At 45.4% G+C, this 23,162-nt stretch overlaps 1 protein-coding gene across 3 annotated transcripts in view; it reads right to left on the reverse strand.

The window, feature by feature from the left end:
* Positions 1 to 23,162, reverse strand: part of ABTB3 (ankyrin repeat and BTB domain containing 3) — a 296,751-nt gene that overhangs the window by 85,913 nt on the left and 187,676 nt on the right. For 2 of the 3 annotated variants that reach the window (XR_008378708.1, XM_053582736.1), the window contains exons 2-3: positions 17,614 to 17,763; positions 8,285 to 8,489 (exon numbers count right to left, since the gene is read on the reverse strand). Coding sequence is in view for 2 of the 3 variants with exons in the window: in XM_053582736.1 (XP_053438711.1) it covers positions 8,285 to 8,489; positions 17,614 to 17,763 (355 nt within the window). In the remaining variant the exon portion in view is untranslated. Of the gene's footprint in view, positions 1 to 8,284; positions 8,490 to 17,613; positions 17,764 to 20,693; positions 20,749 to 23,162 lie in introns of those variants that run through there. The other variant, XM_053582737.1, reaches the window with a different exon arrangement.

Below are 23,162 nucleotides of genomic sequence, written 5' to 3' on the forward strand. Positions count from 1 at the left end.
CAGACTACTCTTTTTAATTATCTGTTCTCTTTCCACTGATGTTTTAGTAATGCTACTGTGGGTGGTTTTTAAAGAAAAGCAATTCACAAATTGGAAACAACCCAAATGACCAGTAACCTGAGAACCATTAGGCAAATGATGGTGCATTCACAAGATGGAATATTCTGCAGTCATTAAAAATGATGTTTATGAATGTTCTGTAGTAGCACCAGGAAAATGTTTATAGCATACTATTAAGTGAAATAAAAATAAGATATAAAGTAACTAACTATTTTAAAATCTCTCCCTATCTGTGTTAAACAAAACCCAAGAAAACATACCACAAACCAATTTTGGCTACCTCTGGGTAGCAGAATTGTAGATAACTTTAATTTTACTTCTTATATTTTTTCATATTTTCCAAAATTAAAAAATAACCATATATACCTTTTCAGTAAAAAACAATATAAAAATTTGACTTTATAGCACCTTTGATTGTAGTTGTAAAAAGGTGCAGTCCATGAGGAGAGCAGAATGGAAGGTGGGGGAGGATATAATTAAGTCAGTAAAGATTCCAGGAAAACTGCAGACTTGTGGAGGATTTGTTTGTGAACTTAGACTTTGCAGAATGCAAAATCAACTCAGATGCCAAGGCTACTGGGCAAATAACCCAAATTACTGCCTGGGTTATTTCCCATAACATGTGAAACCCAGCGAGGTGCTGGCAGTTGTCAATCTGGCTATTTCTGAAAGGGTAAAAAAATAGTGGAAACTTGGCTCAGGGGTGGGTGGTTCAAAAGCGGGCTGAGCTCAGAGAATGCACTCTTCCTGCAGGCCCCTGGCACTGAGGCTCCCACCAGCCCCTCCCCTGCTGGGCCAGCCTTCGTTTGCCTTGGACAGCACGGGACATGCAAGGAGCTGCCAATTCCAGGTGTATAAGAAAGAGTCAACAATTCAGGGAGGCCAGTGAGGCTTCCCTTAGGGCCATTCAGGAGAAGGGAGGATGCTAACTGGTGATCCCTCCCTGGGAGACCCAGCAGAGGGCACCAGGTTGGCCACAGGCTTGCCTTCTTTGTTTTGGAGTCCTGCAGCTGGAGCTGGTTCCTACCTCCCTCCCTGCTCCATTCCTGCGGGGCTGTGTCCCAGCTGATTTTCTTCTCCCCACCTGCTCTGTGCCAGGCCCCGGCTGGTTGCCAAAGAGCAGGAGAGATGATCAAAGCCCAGTCCCGCCCTGCCGAGCTCAGAGTCTGGCTGCAGAGACTGAGAGAAGCAAGGGGTGCCAGAACAGCGACGGGGCCGCGCGGGCTGGGCAAGAGGACACAGGCTCTGGAGCCACAGTGCTGGGGCTTAGCTCCCAACCCAGCCACGACCTAACTCAGCTGTGTGACCTTGGGCAAATCCTTGAACTTCTCCTGACTCTCCTCATCTGTAAAACAGGCAGAGTAGCAGTAGCCGAGAGCAATGGTAAAGTGGGAGTGGGGCGCTCTGGAAAGTTCTCACTGCAGGGCCTGGTACCTGCCAGCCCTCAAGAGCCATTACAATTACTCAATTACAATGGCGTTGTGGGGAGCAGAGGGGGCCTCTCCGGTGGTAGGTGGGGCAGGGAGCAAGTCAGCAAAACTTTTACAAGAAAAGTGTGGACATTGCTGAGTCTTGGAACTTGAATGAGATGCAGGAGTTTGCATTTTGCTTCTGCTAACCCCTGGGTCCAAGCCTTTAGCCCTTACCCTGTTGTTGAAGGAACAAAAGCCCCAAAGACACCTGCGAGATATAATTTTCTCCCACTCACTTTCAACTCGGGGATGATGCTCTAAATTATTTAACCACTGGTAAGGCCGGGCATCACCCAGCTCTTATGACCTCACTGCGGCAGGGCACGCTAGGGTCCCTGGCAGGGCCAGATGTTGTCACTGGATGGCAGACACATTGTGCAGGTGGGGACACTTGGAGGAAGTGGCTCTTTACCAACCCTCAGAGAGAAGTATTTCAGCATTTTAACAACCGGCTAAACAGCTGCACTTCTGCAAATCAGCAGAAGGACTGTCCAGCTCCTAGGCTAGTCCCACTCAGTCGGTCTGTTTCCCCACCCATCCCCAGGCTTCCTACTCAGAGCCTTCTCTAACAGCTCCTCCCGCCTACACTGCCGTCCCCCTCCAACACTCAAATGCCTGGCCCTCTCCATCTTTCAAACGCCTCCTTCCCTGATCCCCCCTGCCCGCTTCCCTGCAGTTTACCTGGGCCTCCTTTCTGACACTTCGTACTTTTTCATTCTGGCTGTGCTAAGCAGGGGCCACGTGAGGACCCATCGAATCCTCCCAATCTAGCAAAGGGCCCGACATGCGGCAGCAAAGTGCAGCCGTGAAGGGAGAGCGTTCTGGAGCCCGGCTGCTGGGTGTGAAGCCCTGTATCACCCCTTCTGAGCCTGTGACCTTGGGCAAATTACCTATCCTCTTTGCCTCACTTTCCTTGTTGATAAGATGGGGATGACAATGACAATACCTTCTTGAGGGACTGTGCATGAGGGATAAGTGAACTAATTCATGTAAAGTACTTAGTGCGGGGCCTGGCACATACTAACTCTGTGAACATGAGCTCCTACCAGTACTGCCCTTACAGTAGCCATGCAAGGCATGTTTACTAATGGATGATCAAATATTTAACAATGCATAATGAAATTAAATAAATAAAACCCCAAAAAGTAACAGTGAGGTAAAGATTCCAGAGGCAGGTTCTATGTTTACACAGAGTCACGTGACACATAATTACAGGCATACATGCAGCCCACTGTGGACATCTGGTCAACGACGGAGCCCTCACGCTCTGGTGATCCCTTCAGACAATGATATTGTATTTTTACTGTACTTTTTCTATGTCTAGACGTGTTTAGAAACACAAACCCCGCCGTGTTACAGCTGCCTACAGAATTCAGTACAGCCGCGCGCTGTCTGGGTCTGTCATCTCGCAGCAATAGGCTGTGTCACCGAAGCTGGGTGTACAGCGGGCCGTGCCATCTGGGTTTGTGTAAGCACACTCCGTGATGTTTGCACGGTGATGAGATTGCCCAACGGCACCTTTCTCAGAACGTATCCCTGTCGTTAAGTAAAGCATGGCTGCGCACAGCGATTTGTGCCAGGAGGTTAACGCGTTTCTCAAAGGTTTTCAAACTTCGCAGTTGCTCACCTCTGCTGTCCAATCTGAGGAAGCACTTTGATTATCGTTATTCCACTGGCATTAGTAATATTTGCAATATTTTGCTCAAGCTTAAGCCTGGGGAAAAACTACAAGGAGAAAGAAGAGGGAGGGGGCATTAAAGCAAGAACCCTGGTCACAGATTTCAGGCTTTTAGCCTTAGCTGGGCATCCTGTGCTCTCTCCCTGGTGTCCTGTGTCCCTGTCATCCTCATGGTGTGCATGGCACATGGCTGAGAGAGTCAGCTCTGCTCTCAAGATTCCCGCCTTCCCAGCTCTGCCCCTGACTAGCTGTGTATCCTGGGGAAGCTGCATAACCTCTCTGAGCTTGAAGTTCCTGATCAGTCAGGCAGACACAGGAATACCATGGGGTGGTGCTAACAGATTCACAAGATTCTTTTTTTTTTTCTTTTGAAACAAGAATTTCACGCTGTACCCCCAGCTAGAGTGCAGCGGTGTCACTGAAGCTCACAGCAACCTCAAACTTCTGGGCTCAAGCAATCCTCCTGCCTCAGCCTCCTGAGTAGCTGGGACTACAGGTGCACAACTCAATGCCCAGCTAACTTTTCTATTTCTTGCAGAGACGGGATCTCGCTCTTCCTCAGGCTGGCCTTGAATTTCTGGCCTCGAGCCATCCTCGCACTTCAGCCTCCAGGATTCTTGTGTGAATTCAATGAGCTAATGTATTTAGAAGAGAGATTGACACATCGCAAATACCTACCTGGTGAAACTGGATGGTGATGCTAGAGCCTTAAGAAACTCAGCACTAAGATGACCAAAACATGGGAATGTGGCATATGCTTTGGTAGGTGAGCTGGTTCCCGTTCATGACAATGAATCCTTCTATGTTTCCTTGGGAGTATGGATTTTCATAGTCTGTTTTTCTAAAGGGGAACACTACCTGCCTTTGATTCTCAAAGCATCTCCCTAGAAGTTTCTGTGCTAATGGAATGTCCTATTCTGTATGCCGATACAGGAGCCATGAGCCATATGTAGCTACTGAACATTTGGAATGAGGCTCATGGTACTGAAGCTTTAGTTGTATTTAATTTTAATTCATTTAAATTTATATAGCACACATGGCTAGTGGTTACTGTACTAGAAAGTGCAGCTCTGGTTCCTTAGTCTGTTTTCTTTTGTCATAAAAGGAAGGCCTTTTGTCCTTTTCCCATGAAATAAGGAGAAACTGGTGTTAGACCAGACCTGATTGCTGTGGGATTCAGAAAAGATCTGGCTATTGAAATGAACAAGTGCAGCCTATGCATCTGATGAGACTAAGCCTGCTTGTTGGGAAGGATAGCTGTCCTTACACTTGGACCTTGTAGCTCATCCAGGTGGTCAGGAACCACCTCTCCCCCTTTGCTGGGAACAAACTGCTGAGCACTGGAGTGGAAGCTGTTTGACAACTCCCGGAGGCTGAAAGGGGTTAAACAGCCCTGAAGCCAGGTCAGTTGAGGATATGCCCTGATGCCCTCCCCAGGGAGAATACCTGTCAAATCCTGCCTCACTTTTCCCTTGGACAGCTTGTCAGTAATTTGCCGTTCCCGGGCCACCTTAGAGGAACTGGCTACCTGGTTAGGCTGAGGATGATCATTAAATCTGGTCCTTCAAAACGGTCCTTGGTGGCTGCTGCGCCGAAGCCTAAGAGATCTCAGACTGACCTTTGGAATGCATTCATCTCAGCAAATTGCAGAGGGCCCCAGCATCTCATGACATAAGGGGAGTCGAGACCCTGCAAGGCTCAATCCAGCTTCCGAAGTCTGAGAACATTTATGAGGCATCTATTACAGGCGAAGCTCTGCCCAGGAGACACAAGTCACTATAAAAACTTATTTACTGCCTTTATTTAACTTTACAATGGAGGTTGGTGTAGGTTGGGGAACAAAGATAAGACAGATTGTTGTTATTTACAGTGTTGTCCGTGAAGCAGCAGTCCCACCTGGGGTCTTGTTAGGACTGGAGACTCTCAGGCCCCTCTCCAGGCCTAATGAATGGGATCTGCATGTTAACAAGATCCCAGGTGATTTGGATCATTAAAGTTTGAGAGGCCCTACTATAATATACATCAGGCTATAAACACCATGACAGTAAGAACAATAATGGCTGTCACTTAAAAGGCCGTCATTTATAAGAATCTCTCTGAAGGAGATTCTATGGTTATCTCCCATTTTACAGATAAAGAAACAGAGGTTCAGAGTGATTAAGTAACTTGTTCAAGGTGGCATAGCTAGAGGGTTAGAGCCAGGACATCAACCCAGGCATTCTGACTCCAGAATAAAAAATTTCTGGAATTTATTCCTCCTGTCTAACTGATGGATACATGTATCAAAATATCACACTGAACTCCATAAATACAATTTTTTTTTTTTTTTGAAAGACAGAGCCTGTCTCTGTTGGCCAGGCTGGAGTGCAGTGGCACCATCATAGCTCATCGCAGTCTTGAACTCCTGGACTCAACAATCCTCCTGCCTTAGGCTCCTGAGTAGTTGGAACTATAGTATGTGCCACCACACCCATACTTTGTATTATTTTTTTACTTTCTGTAAAGATGAGGTCTTATTATGTTACCCAGGCTGGTCTGGAACTCCTGGCCTTAAATAATCTTCCCATGTCAGCCTCCCAAAGTGCTAAGATTACAAGTGTCAGCCACTACACCCAGTTCGTCAAAGTAAAAAAACAAACAAACAAAAAAACAAATCCAGAGATACAATTAATGTGCTATGAAGATCCTTAGCTTACAGATAGCATTTTCCTACTAAGTAGCAATTTAGGGTCAAAGACTTTATGTTCTCATCAGTAGATGGGGATATTCTTACCTCACAAGTTCATGCGAGGATTAAATTAAAGTCTGTATGTCAAGTGCCATGCATCCTCCATGGGACACAGCAGACACTCATCAAATGTTTGCTACCTTTTATTACCACCCTATGTCTCTATTGAGGTGTCAAGCGCAGTTCTGGTCTCTTCACCTCCCGGCTCAGTGCCCCCTTCTGAGCTCTTCTGAGTTCCGTGCTGCTTATGGAAAAAGTTCTGACACCTTAGTGAGCCTCTCAACCTCCATGGGCATGTGGGGAACCAAAAGAATGATGACCCAATGTCTCAGCGATGGTCAGATACCCTTATAGATGCCTTTTTGAAGGGAAGGGGGAGAATGTGGGTGTTAGGGAGGATGAATAGATGAGGAAACAGATTGTCTTATAAATTAACCCGGAGACAGGTATTGTGTTTTAAATGATTTGGGGCCAGGTCTGCAAAATTCAGGGCGAGGAAAGGAAGTCAGTTGCCCCCTTTGATCCCCTGTTCTGGTCAGTTTGGTTTTATGCAGATAGAAGGAAAGCCCCTTGCAATGCTTTCGGATCGTGAATGGCCATTAATTCAAAATATTCTTTATGTTAAGTAGTCGTATTTGGGTGTAAAATTTCCTTAGCTCCTTCAAGGGGGATGGAGGCAGTCAGACGGTTATTAAGACTCCACGCAGGGAGACCACTGAGACATGAAATTGAAGTAGAAGGGATGGGGTCCTCTGTCAGTGGTCCAGTGGTCCGGGGGGTAAGGAATAGAGAAACGCTGCAGATGTAGCCCTCCATGACACCTGCTGGCCAGCTAGAAGTGGTTAGGGAAAGGAAGGAGTGTGGGTCGAATCCCAGTTTTCTAACTGGGGTGACTAGGCTGATGGGTAGTGCCATTTTTAGAGTCTAGGAAGAAAGGAGGTATGGTGGGGGAAAGATGATGGTTTTAGTTTTGAGGTGGCTGTGAGTGCCCCAGATGGAAAAGTTCCACAGGCAAGGGGATCAATGGATTTGTTCATTCTTTCACGTACGAGCTGGTGAGCTGGCATCAGCTGTGGAGTAATGGCCCAAACAGATATGTTGTCTGTCTTCATGAACCTTATAGGCAATAAACAATCATGAAATTCACACGGAATTACAAATTCCAGTAAGCAGGAGGAGGAAGGGAATAGGGCGCCAGGAGAAGAACCGCCCGAGACTGAGCAGTGGAAACAAGGTGGCTGCAGGGGGTGAGAAGGTTCTGGAGCTCAGAGGAGGCAGTGTCTGACCGGAGAAGCAGAGGGGCCCACCTGCACAGAGGCAGGAGCTGAAGATGACACTGGGGCTGAGTCAGGGAAACTGCAGTCCAGTATCAGCTTCCAGGGCAGAGGACACAAAGCTGGCCACCCTGCAGGCTGAGGCCAGCAGCCCCCATCCTCTCAGCCTGAGGCATTCACGCTCACAGAACGCAAAGTTCTGCTGTGTCTGACAGATGATTATTTGCCTTTGGGCATTTTGCCACCTCTCCATTTGGGGCATGTTACACATGACATTAGCGCAAGGGACCTATGATTTGGTGTGGATGGTGATTAAGTTAGTCCCAGATTGGATTGAAATATTGATGCTAAAAAAAAATATTGATATTAACTTGGGATTCTTTTTTCTTTTTTAAACCCAAACCCATCTCTGTCTAGTCCATATTCTAATTAAGCCCCAATCCACCCTGGCAGAAGCCAAGCACCCAATGAGATTTTCAAAACCAGTTGGCACCAAGTAACAAAAAGGAAAACTATTGAGCCCCAGTTGGGAGTGGTTCTGCTATGTACAAAAAACATCTGTGATAGTAATAATCAAAGCTAATATTTATTAAGTATTTACTATGTGTGGGGCACTGTTCAATTCATTTATTTTCCAAACAGCCCTATAAAGGATTTACTCATTGCATCCCTATTTTGGAGATGAGGAAACTGAGGCACAGACAGATCAAAGCATTTTCTCAAGGCTTTTAGTTAGAAGATGAAGACAACTTCCATCCAAGAAGTGGCACTCCCGAAGACCGCCTTCACAGGGAAGACATCCTGTCCTGTACAGGGTCTTACCCTCTGGAATTTGCAGACTCACTCACCTGACCCAGGCCATTGTGATCCTGAATTGAATCAGCCTCATATAATCCCATTTCAAAGACCCACAGTGGTCTGCGATACCCCTCATGCACAAAGTTCCCATCCAGACCCCTCCAGCATCCTTCTTCTCCCCCAGTGCCTGCCACATCCTGGAGGCAGGACCCACCCACCACAAGGCTGTGCTGGCCAGAGGGTTAGGGTTAGTCCAACACCGGGCAGTTCTTACCTTTCCACCTGTAGATTGACCTTGGAAGGCTCCACATTGGGGTTTTCCCATTCCATTTGCGGGCAGTGCATGAAATAGCAAAGGGTGTACAAGGCCTCCGGCTCCCAGTACAGTGCCCCCTGCTTGTGGTGCAGGGGGGTGCCGTTGCCATGGTGCTTGGCATGGAGGGGCTGCAGGTGATGCATTGCACGGGACACCAGGTCACCTGTGGACAGAAGGGAGATTTCAGACCCTCCAGGAGGTCATCAGTGGCAGAGAAGCTGTACCCAATCTCTGAAGAGATTCTGATCCGTGGAGTCCCTCAATCAATGAAGTGGTCCCAGGGGACCTCTGACACACATCTCTTCATTTACTACACGAGGGCTGATGGGAGCTGGAGTGTTGTTTCAAGCAGGGGCTGCTCAGACCATTGTAATTCTGCTCTTGGATCACCGTATGCCAGTCACTGAGTGCAACTGACAACACGCTGGAAGCCATTGTGCCCGGATCCTGTTTGCCGGCTCCCTCGCCTTGTGACACATCTTCTGTCACATCCTGTATTGTGACCAGACATGCAGTCACAGAGCAGGCTGTCCTCTCTCACCTCTGAGCCTGTGCATATGCTATTCCCTCTGTCCAGAACACTCTCCTCCCTCTTCTCCAGGCTGACTCCCACTAATCATCCAGGTATCTGCTTATAAATTAATTTCTCCAGGAAACCATCCTGGAACTGCCAGATTCTGACTTGGCTATCACAATGCACTTTCCTTACTAAGGCCCATGGGTCTTGGTCCTTGAATCTGTGGGTATTGTGTGCAGGGCTGCTGGAGAGGATAAGGTCATTAGAATGAATTCCCTCTGTGGCTTAATGTACTTCCCTGCACTCTTGGCTGCTCCCTATACTCGACTCAGGGCCTATGAGGGGCAAGGGGCTTTCCTGTACCTAGGATTCCAGGAGTCTCTTGCAATTCCATTTCTAACCTAGCAAGTCACACTATAAGCACTGGACTGAGGACAGGGAAACTGAGGGATGCTTGGGCAAGAATCAAAGAACCAGAGACTCCTAGCTAGGAGTGGTCTTGAGCTGACCCAGTCTGTTCTTTCCAGAGTCCTCTCTGTAGCATCCAGCAGTGGGAAGCTATTATTAACACAGTGGAAGAACACAGAGCCAGACAGATGGGGTCTCTGTTCATGTAGAACTCCTGTAAATACAGCAGAACATCCATAGTTGGCCACCTCCCCCAGTTAGCTACCTCCTCGAGTTGACCTAATTTTCATAAAGTGGACATGTGCCACATGTACATGTCAGTCCAGTTGCCCAAGTTCCTCAGGTTGACCACCCCTGGACGTCGACCAGTTTGTTAGTTTCTTCAGTGGTCAGTTACAGAGGTTCTACCATCACAGGAACAGCTTCACAGGCATTGTGAAAAGCACCCAATATACGTTGTTTTTAATCCTCACAGTGCTCTATAACATTTGTATTGAAAAATTATTTCAGTTTTATAGTAGTGGTCCTCATCTGGGCTGATTTCGACTCCCAGGGGACATTTAGCAATGCCCGGAGACATTTCTGATTGTCACATCTGGGGGCTGGCACTGGCACCTGGCGAGCAGAGTTTGGAGATGCTGCTACACCCTACAAGGCACAGAACAGTCCTCACTACATAGAATTCAGCCCAAAATGTCAACCATGCCGAAGCTGAGAAATGGTGTTTTTAATAGGTAAGAAAACTAGGTGGAAGTTTATAGGTTAGTAAGAAGCAGACAGGATTCAAACCCAAGTCTGCAGGGCGGCACACATAGCTCAGTGGTTAGGGCGCCAGCTACATACACCGAAGCTTCTGGGTTCGAACCCAGACTGGGCCAGCTAAAACAATAACGACAATTGCAACAACCAAAAAAATAGCCGGGCGTTGTGGTGGGTGCTTGTAGTCCCAGCTACTTGGGAGGCTGAGGCAAGAGAATCACTTAAGCCCAAGAGTTTGAGGTTGCTGTGAGCTGTGATGCCACAGCACTCTACCCAGGGTGAAACCAGGTCTGTCTGCTTCTAACACCTTGTGTTTTTCATAGTGACCTCAGCCCCTCGTTCAAAGGCAGCCCAATGCAGCGTTGGCCAGCTCTTAGTCCATCTTGAAGCAATTTAGCATTATGCAGCAAAGGTATTAACAAACACTCTTAACTCCTTTTATTCAGTAATTCCATTTCCGGGACTCTGTCCCAGTGTTTGAATTCAAAATGCAGCAAAATCTTCATGCACAAAAATTTGCATCCAAACCTGACTTCCAGGATCCAAAATTTGACAAACAAACAAATATTCATAAAGAGCATTATTAAATAAACTCTAGTACTGCCACCTGATAAAATAATAATCTTCTGCAGTCATTAAAAATGTTTACATAGAACTGTAATATCATAAAAAGCATCCTCCACTTAAAATGTTAAGTAGAAAGAAAGCAAAATTCAAAATTACATACATTATAACCAGGATTTCGTTGTTAAAGCCTAAGCACTAAGTAAATATTAACACCAGGAAAAACACCCAAAAGTACTGACCAAGGACTTCTCTGCCTACCGAGATTGTGGATGACACTCCCATCCTACTTTCTTGTAGTTTTTGAACTTTGAATTGTGAACATTTGAATAATAAGCTTACTGAGGTTGTATTTGCTTTCTTGCCCTTTCATCTTGGGTAAGGGTAGAATATACTTATCTTTCTATCTGTCTCCTTCAAAAGCACCCATTAAAAAGCTAAAATCCAGAAAGATCAAAAGGAAATGGAGAAGACAGTCCATATTTTAGGACCTAAACCATCCCTCCATTCCCCTGGGTACTGGGAAGCATGGTGGGTGGGCACCTCTGGCCTTGATTGAGACAAACATCTCACCATCTCCTCAAAGCACCATTCAGTTTTGTCCTGCACTTCCAGGTTCCTCACTTGTGTTCTTCTTGTTGTTTTGCCTTTCAGCCATTTCCCCAGCTACTGAAGACCTTCAAGGCTGTAACTAAATGCCACTTCCTCCATGAAGTCCTCCAGGATGTCCCCAGTCAGAATCAAGTCCCTCTTTTCCCTGTGTACCTGCAACACCTACTAATAAAATCTAACATATTACTTGTTTAATTGTGATTCTAAAATTTCACATTTAACTGTCTACACATCTGTTCTTCTACACATCAGCCTCAAAAGCAGACACCATTCCTAGTTCCAGGGAGGACAAGTAGCAGGGTAACATGTGATTAGGAACATATTCTTTGGACTCAGACTGCTTGTGAGCCTCCAACCTCTTCAAAGGCAGCTCAATGCCACTAACCAGCCATGCGATCTTGAGTGGGTTATTTAACATCTCTATATCTAATCTTGGTTTCTTCATGTGGAAAATGGGGATAATAATAGCACCTACCTCATAGCATTAAATGAAGAAATCCATATAAAGTATTTAAAGCCCTTGGAACAGAATCTGGTACACTATAAGTATTTAATAAGTATTCATCAGTATTCTTCTCTATAGCACTACCATCACCATCTTTATCATCATGCCAATCATTGTCATCACTACCATCATCTCATCACCGTTATTTCATCACCATCATCATCTCATCACCAACATTATCACCATATCATCTCATCACCATAACCATCATTATCACCATCATCATCACTTCATCACCATCATCTCATCACCAACATTATCACCATCATCACTATCACCATCATCACCATCATTTCATCATCATCATCAGTCTCATCACCATCAATCACCACTATCATCTCATCACCACCATCATCATCTCATCACCATCACCACCATTATCATCATCATCTCATCACTATCACCATCATCTCATCACCCACCATTATCATTTCATCACCATCACCATCATTATCATCATCTCATCACTATCACCATCATCTCATCACCCCACCATTATCATTTCATCACCATCACCACCATTATCATCATCATCTCATCACTATCACCATCATCTCATCACCCCACCATTATCATCTCATCACCATCACCACCATTATCATCATCATCTCATCACTATCACCATCATCTCATCACCCCACCATTATCATTTCATCATCATCACCATCATTATCATCATCATCTCATCACTATCACCATCATCTCATCACCACCATCATCATCATCTCATCACTATCACCATCATCTCATCACCCCACCATTATCATTTCATCACCATCACCACCATTATCATCATCATCTCATCACTATCACCACCATTATCATCATCATCTCATCACTATCACCATCATCTCATCACTCCACCATTATCATTTCATCACCATCACCATCATTATCATCATCATCTCATCACTATCACCATCATCTCATCACCCCACCATTATCATCTCATCACCATCACCACCATTATCATCATTAACTCATCACTATCACCATCATCTCATCACCCCACCATTATCATTTCGTCACCACCATTATCATCATCATCTCATCACTATCACCATTATTTCATCACCACCATCATCATCATCTCATCACCGTCACCATCATTACCATCATCATCTCAGTTGCCATCACCATGATCACCACCATCACCAGGATCACCATCATCACCACCACCACTCCCATCAGCAGAGGTAGCAGCAGCTGTAGCCTAACCCTAGGATCAGAGGTCCCAAAGATGTCCCTGAGGATAGATGGCCTTGAGAGATAAACCTGGCACAAGAATCCCTGCAATCACTAGCTCCATTTCAAACCCTGCTCTCTCCATATGCTAATGGCTACTTCCCCTGTCAATGTCATGATCCCCAAGCTAGAAGGGCTGTTTTTGTGTATTTTTTTTTTCTGGCCACACCAAAGAGATACAGCCCAGAAAACCTTTATTGTGCACAGTTGTAAATTTAAGGCCCTGTTGACAAGTTCACAGTCTAGAATGAAAAGATAACAATAAAGCCCTCATTTTTTCCCCTTTGAACTACAGAAAGCAAACTCTGTAATTAATGACTGTCAGCCTGGGGTTAACTGGGAGCTTGGGGGGCAAGGCTGGGGTGACAGGCAGAAAAGCCACGACAAGGTCTCAAAGGACATCAACATGGATTGGACAGATCAAAGGGAGAGGAGCCAAGGGCTTCTGCTTCCCCATGGTCCTGTGGGAAAATGGGTGAGCCTGCCTCTCCCCCGATGCCCTGACTCACGGGTTCAGGAAAGGAGACCTCTTCTGCTCACTACACTCTTAAGCCAACTGTGAAGTTCAGCACCTTGTACATTTCCTAGGGCTCAGAGCCAAAGAATGATCAGCCTGGGTCAGTTTGGAGACCTTTGTGCTGTGAGGTCACTGTGGCCTGATTTAACTTCCTAGTCAAATATTTCAGACACTGCACGGGTTCAGCTCTAGGTTCCCAAGTTTGAAATTCAGTTCAATAGAACTGAATGTCCTTGTTGTTAAGCAACCGACATCTCATATCTAAATGGGGTTTCGTCAAGAGTTCCAGACACCTGCAACATTTTCTTCAGGTTTTGTTTCACTGAGTAATTCACTTCAGGTGATTCATTTATTCATCTGAGCTGTGGGTGATGTGCCAGATGTTTGGAATACAAAGTGGATTTAGACACAAAGTAGCAGAGGGGAAAGAGACAAACAAAAAGGTTTGAATTACAACTCTGTCATTTACAAGTTGTCTGGCCTTGCGCAAGACATTTATCCTCCCTAAGCCTCAGTTTTCTCACCTGTGAAATGGGAACAATAATACCGTGAAGTTATTCAATACATCCAGAAATAATGGATGTATTTTTACTGGACAAAGATAAGTGCTCTGGGCCTTCCAGCTGATCAGGGTAGTCTGGGATTTTAATATGATACCCTGAGAAAACAGACAAGGGTTACTAGGAGGAGTCCCTGTGTGCAAGTGTGGTCGCTTAACAAAACAGACACGTTCTGAAAATGTGTCCTTAGGTGATCCTGGCGTTGTGAATATCACAGAATATAATTATACACAAACCTAGATATTCTAGCCTACTGCACACCTAGGCTATATGGTACGGTCCATTGCCCCCAGGCTATGAACCTTACAGCAGGTTACTGTATTGTATACTGCAGGCAATCAAAACACAACAGGAAGTACCTGCTTTTCTAAGCTCTCTAAACACTTTACCTGTGTTTAAGTGTTTAGATAGCTTAGAAATACACAGGTATTTTTATTTCTAAAAATAAAATGCCAAGCCCTCTGCTAACTGAACTGACCCCTCTCAGCCAAGGGGACCCCAGAAATACCTTAAAACTCTATTCCCAGCTGTGACAGGATGGGAGATACAAAAACACAACTACACATGCGTGTGATTTCTCTTTGCATAATATTTGTTTTCTTTTCTTCTTCTGTTTTTTGTTTTTTTTTTTGAGACAGAGGCTCACTTCATCATCCTTGGCGTCATAGCTCACAGCAACCTCAAACTCTTGGGCTCTTGCCTCAGCCTCCCGAGCAGCTGGGACTAGAGACACCTCCTACAATGCCCCACTGTTTTTTTAGACGGGTTTCACTTTTGCTCAGGCTGGTCTTGAACTCCTGAGCTCAGGCAATCCACCAGCCTCAGCCTGTCAGAGTGCTAGGATTATGGGTGTGAGCCACTGTGCCTGGCCCCTTTACAGACTATGTGTAAATATTTGTAAAGCTTGTTGAGATCCTGTTTCTTGTGTCTCTCCCTTAAAGCAGGGGGGTTTCCTGGCCTGTGGCGGAGAGCCGTGTTTCCCAGCTTGCCAGAATGGCCCCTGAGAGCTGTAAAAAGACCCTTTTGTGAGAAAATAAAGCTCTCCTTTTTCCAAAGTATAAGCCTCATTATTATTATTATTATCTTGGTTAACAGATGGCACAGTAAAAGCACAGTATTATAATCTCAGGGGACCACCATCATCATTAATCACGTCATGGGGTGCATGGCTGGACTTGTGGAGGGACTTGGTCACCTTTGTGAGTGCTCACACCTCCTCCCCAGACCCTGATCTTACAGAAGGGGGCTCTCAGGTCTGAATAGATGTTTCTCAGGAAACATCTATTGGGCTTCCAAAGAGGGAGTGTAGTTTAGAGGTGAGATGTGAAAGTTTTGCATGGAGAAGCCTCGATTCAATCTTGAGCTGTTCCACTCACAGGTGTGGCCGATCTGGGACAAGCTGAATTCCTCTTCCAGTCCCTCATCATAAAATAGGGATAATTATACCACATTACAAGTTATTCGTGTAAGGATTTGCCATAGTTTTTTAGTTCATTACCCATCTGCTGCTTCTCTTAGCATTATCAGCTAATAAGAAGGGTTCTGCTCTTGGCCCTGGCCAGCCGTCCCTGATTCAAAAAGACCATGGATGGCTGAGAAAAACTTTACACCTTTGCTGAAAGAAGTGGTTCCCACCATCCACATTGGCAGAGCAACCTTTGAATATGAAGAACAGCTCTCTGTGTACACAGCATAAGAGTATTGATTTAGCACAGAGCAAGCCAGTTTAAATTACAGTCCGATTAGAAAAGAAGCAATTTTATTACCTTCAGTGGTTGACATGACTTATCAAAGTGCTTCTCTGAGCACACATTCTAGGGTCTGACTTAATAAACGTACAAAACCCATCTGCAATTAGCAACACCCATTCGTGAGCCAATAATTCATATGCAAAAGTCAACATTCAAAGAGGACAGCTCTTAATTTACAGAGCAAATTGTCCTTAAAAAACAATCTAAGCGGCAAGCCGCTCCTGCAGGCCGCCTGCTTAGGTGAAGTGCAGATCTGTGGACCAAATCCTCTGATGAAAGAGACTGAGAGAAGGATGTGGGGCCTTAGTCCAGGAGGTAGGAGCCAGCAGGGTCCTCTGGGATATCCCAGGACAAAACTTTGAGAGGTCATCTTGTGTGGGGCCTCTTCCTAGATTATGCCCATGAAGCTGTGTCCCAACTCTGTAGCTAGATTCTACATTTCCAGGGTCAAGAGCATATCCTGGAATATACCATATCATGGCATTTCAACTTAGAGCAGCATCTCCCAGGGCTGCTGCTTGGACACTCTGCATCTGAGTGCCTTGGAAGCGTATTAAAATGCAGTTATTTCCTTATCACATTCCATTTGTTGAGATATCTCAAAATATTCACACACATCACTACCTCAAAATCATGCACTAATAAAAAAGCATAGGATTAATTATATAGCATGATCCAGATTAAAAATGTTTTGATAACTGCCTTTTAATATAATTGGTTTCCTTTGTAATCTTTTGCATGTTATGCATTTAAAAATGCTATTCTAGGCCAGAAGCCTGTAATCCCAGCACTCTGGGAGGCTGGGGTGGAAGGATCACTTGAGGCCAGAAGTTTGAGACCAGCTTGAGCAACAGCAAGACCCCATCTCTATGAAAATTAGAAAAATTAGCCAGGCGCAGTATTGTGCTTGTAGTCCCCAGCTACTCAGGAGGCTGAGGGAGGAGGATGCCTTGAGTTCAATCAAGAATTTGAGGTTGTAGGCTCGGTGCCTGTGGCTCAAGCGGCTAAGGCACCAGCCACATACACCTGAGCTGGCGGGTTCGAATCCAACCTGGGCTCGTCAAACAATGATGGCTACAACCAAAAAATAGCCAGGCATTGTGGTGGGTGCCTGTAGTCCCAGCTACTTGGGAGGCGGAGGCACGAGAATCGCTTGAGCCCAGGAATTGGAGGTTGCTGTGAGCTGTGATGCCAGGGCAACAGCTTGAGGCTCTGTCTCAAAAAAAAACAAACAAAAAAAAGAGTTTGAGGTTGTAGCTAGTTATGATGACTAGGTGACAGAGACTCTGTCTCAAAAAAAAAAATTACCCTGAGACAGGGACCATTGCCTTCATCGGGATGCCAAAGGAGTCACAGAACCCAAAAGTTTAAGAACAATTAGATGACAAACTGGTAGCTGGAAGACCCTGTGACTAAAGGCATCTTGTGACCTCCAGGGTTTAAAGGAAATGAAGGGCAATTTCCATATTCAGGTGCCACCAAAGTAGCTCTCTCTAGTGACCATGGGGCTCACCATGGCAATCAGCAGCCGGTTCCCTATTGAATCACCACAGTTCCTCTCCTAGGTACTGTTGTTTTCTCTATTTTATGGAAAAGGAAACTGAGGGTCAGAAAAGATTAGGAACTTGACCTACGTTAGTGGCAGAGCCAGGAAATTTACCAGGTCAGCCTGGCTCCACAGCTCCCACCTTCCCCACAGCTATCAGCACTGTCTGGTTGTACACAGCAGGTGCTCAATAAAAGGTGTCACCTGGCTGGTTACCAAGTACTGGGGTCATTTGGAGCCTTGCGGCATGATGGATGGCCTGTCACTTGAGGCACGAGGGCTGATGAACCAATGTCCACTTACTCAGTTCGGCGATGCTGCCCACGTGGGTGGCCAGCAAGGACTGCTCGATGGTCCTCAACTCCGACTGGCTGAACATGGGCAGTTCTCCCGGCTTGTTTGACCGCTGCGGGTCTCTGTGGAGGTTCAGGCTGTCTGGCAGGCACAGCACCCCTGCAGTCAGAAGGGAGAGAAAGAAGGAAAGGAAAACAGATTATTATTTTTCAGTCAAGCAAGGGAGGGGCGCAAAACCTTCCACAACCTCACAATGTCCCAGAGTTGGCGCTGCAAAGCCATACAGGGACCAACACTCTGGGCTCCTGTTAGAAACAGGTGTCTAGCAATCTGAAAAGGTCCCTTCAAAGTCCTGACTTTCAATTTCAACAAGCATGCGGGCATTTGTCTGCAGGCGCACATTTCTAGAGGACACAGAATAATCCTCTGCTCAGGCTGGGTTTCTATACACTCAGAGATGCTTCTTGTGGACCTGCAGTCCCTGACCTTGTTCTCCCTCCCAGAGGTTGCTGCGGTCCCTAAGTCCCTAGAGGAACAGTCTTTGCTGGTGGTTGCTTCTGAGGATTTGCTTTATTTGCACGACAGACTTATCTCTGGGTGGCTGGGCTGTTATCTGTTAGACAAGCTCCGACTTTCTCTGTAGAGCTGTATGTCAGGTGGCAGAAGCGTCCCCATGGACTTCTTATACGGTGTAACTTGTATGGTGAATACCCCCGGGAAATCCCTGGAACCCAATTATCTTCTTCCCTTCCTTTCCCTTCCATGAACATTCAGCAAGAACCTGCACTTACTTAGCTTATGCAGAAACAGTCACTCTTCCCCTCACCACCCCAGCCCACTGAGACAGACCTGCTTGACTTTAGGCTTGGCTTTCTGACTTACTTTGGTCGAAAGTACATTAACAGGGTGGCGCGTAAGGCTCAGCGAGTAGGGCGCTGGCCCCATATACTGAGGGTGGCAGGTTCGAACCCAGCCCCGGCCAAAGTACAACAACAACAAAAAAGCCGGGTGTTGTGGCGGGCACCTGTGGTCCTAGCTACTTGGGAGGCTGAGGCAAGAGAATCGCCTACCCCCAAGAGCTGGAGGTTGCTGTGAGCTGTAACACCAGGGCACTCTACCAAGGGCGACAAAGTGAGACTCTGTCTCTAAAAAAAAAAAAGTATATTAACAGACGCATTGGAATACATGGCTTGAAAAGCGCTTATAAAACTGAACGTGATTTATTGTGCCTCTGCCTTTTTCATGAGAAAAACACAAAGGAGGCCGAGAGACACAAAGAGAAGATCCAGAACTGACCCACGGCTTAGAGCTGCCCTGGATGAATCATAAAAACAAAAGCCAGTTCAATATATCACTGATATAGTGGAGGTGTTTGTTACTCACCACTATTGTGGCCAAAGCTAACAGATACACCTGCCAACCGCCAATCACTGAGGATACGATGAACAAGGGGTAAGGATACAGCGATGGAATACACATAGTCCCTGTGCTCAGAGAGCTCCCAGTCTAAGTGAAGATGACAGACTGTTACACAGCCACAAAGCCATTTAATAAACGCTCTGTGATAGGAAAAGATTAAGAATGAAGGGATGTTTCGGGGCCTGAAAAATGAGGAGATGTCCATAACTAGGAAGCACTTATGGAGCGCCTACATTCCAACCCTGCCACACATTTTTGATATACAAAAGAAGCAGAAAACATATTACAGTCATTTATAAGTTCGTGGACAAGATCAGACTGGCACCGAGAAAATAATGTGGGAACAATAAAACAGTGTCAATATACAGGTGCTGAATGACTTAAACCTGCAATTCTTCACCCCAGGTCCATGGATTGAGCATGTGGCCTGTTAGGAACTGGGTCACACAGCAGGAGGGGAGCAGTATGAGAGGAGCTTTATCTGTGTTTACAGCCACTCCTCATTGCTAGCATCACCGCCTAGCCCAGCCTCCTGTCGCATCATCAGTGGCATTAGATTCTCACAGGGGCATGAACCCTACTGTAAACTGTGCATTCAAGGGATCTAGGTTGCATCCTCCTTATGAGAGTCTAATGCCGGATGATCTGAGGTGGAGCAAGGCGGTGATGCTGGCACTGGGGAGCCGCTGTAAACACAGGTCATCCTTAGCAGAGGTTTGACTGTATGACGGCCATAATACATGAATTGCTTACAGACTCATATCGCAACCATACCCCCAGGCCTCCAGTCCGTGGAAAAATCTTCTTCCATGAAACCAGTCCCTGGTGCCAAAAAGGTTGGGGACTGCTCTTTAAACTGACAGGTAAGGTGAGGGGAGCCAGAATGCCAAGTCCAGTAGTTCCAGCCCTCTCCTGTCTGAACCACACAATCTCAGCATTCAACGGGCCCTCCCCTGAAGAGGGACATCTCTGTGAGGTGGGCCTGTCACACTCCTCTTCTGGCTCCTGCTGCCTGATTAGCAGCTCCCGCCACACAGAGCCACTCACTGGCCCCTAAATGTTTCTCCTTCGCGCCTAACGTCCACTGAGATGATAGCGAAAGCAACTCTAGAAGATGTTTTCTATTTTTTGTGTGAATAATAAATAATGGATGAATGACACCAATGGCCATTAGATTTTAATGTTCCCATCTTCAGAAAATTGGTAAAGAAAATGTTTTCTAAAATTGTTCTCCAATGATTTTTTTTTTTTTTGCCAAACATGTGTGATCGTCAGAATAAGGATATTTACGTCATAGCCCAGTACTCTTTCTCTCTCTCACTTCATAGTTTCCATAAAGAAATAGTTCATGGAAAATAATGCTGAGCCTTCCTAGGTGTGATGCACTATTCTCTTTTTTCTTTTCACTTCTCTTCTCTTCTGTCTTATTAATTTAAAAAATGCTGGCTGTAGCCCCAAAAGTTATTTCATGACTCACTCCTGGGTGGAGATGGGTAGTTTGAAAACATGATGGCCTGGGCTGGTATAATCCACACTGACTGGACATTATGGATCCACCATTTACTGGGTGCTAACTAGTGCTGCCCTTGAGGAACTCTCAGCTTTCTGGGAAGACAAGACCTTCCCAGAAATGTCCACTGTCCCAGGCCAGCCTCCTGCCTCTACCTTACCTGCCAGGTCACTCTCCCGCTCAGCCCAGGCAGGGAGACACTGAGTCATCCTTGCTTCCTCCTGGCCGCTCACCTGCAGAGACATTAAGTCAGAGGCTAAGTCAAGTAGCTGTTGCCATGGCAATGAATCTTGGGCCAGTTCCTTATCTTTTGCCCTTGAGGTCTCTGACACTACCCTTTGGAGCGCTCACTGCAAAAAGAACTAGATAATCGAGGCCCCTATGACAAGAGACACAAGTTTCAGGGTAATAAAGCCCTCTGCTTAGGGGAGGGGATGGCGGTTGAGTGGCTTCACAGCAAAGGAGACTTAAGAGGTGGGCCCTGAATGTTGGGAAGAAGGTTGTTTAATTAATAGCACAAATGATTCATGTGTTCTCGTGGGATTGCAGCAAGTTAACCCAGATTTGTGTTTTTGGGTTTTTTTTTGAGACAGAGTCTCACTCTGTTGCCCTGGGTAGAGTGCCATGATGTCATCATAGCTCACAGCAACCTCAAACTTTTGGGCTCAAGAGATCCTCTTGCCTCAGCCTCCCAAGAGACACTATAGGTGTCCACCACAATGCCTGGCTGGTTTTTAGAGACAGTTTTAGAGAGAGTTTTTAGTTTTTACTCTTGCTCAGGCTGATCTCCAACTCCTGAGCTCAAGCAATTCTCCCACTTCGGCTTCCCAGAGTGCTGGAATTATAGGTGTGAGCCACCTGCCCAGTCTGCATTTTTAAAATGTTGCTTCACACATTGGTTGAGGAACAAGCAAACAGGACTTGAAGTCTGGAACCCAGAGCTCCAGTCCCAGCTCTGCCACTTCCCACTGTGTGTTTTTTTTGTTTTGTTTTGTTTTTTTGCAGGGACAACTTGTATAGTTATTAAGTATTTATTTATATGCCAGGTACTATGTGCTAGTAATTTATGTGGATTTAACACATATAATCTTAACTCCAAGTCTTTGAGGGTGTATTATTATTATTATTATCGATTTATTGAGGGTACATAGAACCAGGTTACCTTGATTGCTTTTGTTAGATAAGAACCCTCTTATAATTGTGTCCTGCTCCCCAAAGTTATACCACTCCCCTTGTCCCCCCTCCTTCCCCTTCTCCGCTCTCCCCATACCCCACCCTCCACCTTGTACTAGGACATTAATTGTCCTCATATCAGAACTGAGTACATAGGATTCTTGTTTCTCCATTATTGTGATGCTTTACTAAGAATAATATGTTCCACATCCATGCAGGTTAATACGAAAGATGTAAAAGCTCCATCTTTTTTAGTGGCTGAGGAGTATTCCATGGTGTACATATACCACAGCTTGTTAATCCATTCCTGGGTTGGTGGGCATTTAGGCTGGTTCCACATTTTGACGATTGTAAATTGAGCTGCAATAAACAGTCTAATACAAGTGTCCCTGTGGTAAAAGGATTTTTTTTCTTCTGGGTAGATGCCCAGCAATGGGATTGCAGGATCAAATGGGAGGTCTAGCTTGAGTTCTTTAAGGGTTCTCCATACTGCCTTCCAAAAAAGGTTGTACTAGTTTGCAGTCCCACCAGCAGTGTAAAAGTGTTCCCTTCTCTCCATATCCATGCCAGCATCTGCAGTTTTGAGACTTTGTGATGTGGACCATTCTCACTGGAGTTGGGTGATATCTCAGGATGGTTTTGATTTGCCTTTCTCTAATAATTAGGGATGATGAGCATTTTTTCATATGTTTGTTAGCCATTTGTCTGTCTTGTTTAGAGAAGGTTCCATTCGTCTCTCTTGCCCAGTGATATAAGGGATTGTTGGCTCTTTTTTACGTTGATTAATTTGAGTTCTCTGTAGATCCTAGTTATCAAGCTTTTGTCTGATTCAAAATATGCAAATATCCTTTCCCAATGTGTAGGCTGTCTATTTGCTTTGGTTGTCACCTTAGCTGTACAGAAGCTCTTCAGTTCCATTAATTCCCATTTGTTTATTTTTGTTGTTGTTGTTGTTGTTGTTGTGATTGCCACAGAAGTCTTCCTCATAAAGTCCTTCCCCAGGTTGATAGTTTTCAGTGTTTTCCCCACACTCTCTTTGAGGATTTTAATTGTTTCTTGTCTTAGATTAAGGTCTTTTATCCATCTTGAATCAATTTTTGTGAGTGGAGACAGTTGCGGGTCCAGTTTCAGTCTTTTACATGTGGAAATCCAGTTCTTCCAGCACCATTTACTGAATAGGGATTCTTTCCCCCAGTGTATGTTTTGTTTGGGTTATCAAAGATTAGGTGGCTGTAAGATGTTTGTTTCATCTCCTGGTTTTCTATTAAGTTCCAAATATCTATATCTCTATTTTTGTGCCAATACCATGCTGTTTTGATCACTACGGACTTGTACTACAGCCTAAAGTCTGGTAGGCTGATGCCCGCGGCTTTGTTTTTATTACTAAAAATTGCCTTGGCTATACGGATTTTTTTCTGCTTCCACACAAAATGAAGAATTATTTTTTCCATGTCTT

Source organism: Nycticebus coucang, chromosome 3 (assembly GCF_027406575.1).
Source record: "Nycticebus coucang isolate mNycCou1 chromosome 3, mNycCou1.pri, whole genome shotgun sequence".
Classification (NCBI taxonomy): domain Eukaryota; kingdom Metazoa; phylum Chordata; class Mammalia; order Primates; family Lorisidae; genus Nycticebus; species Nycticebus coucang.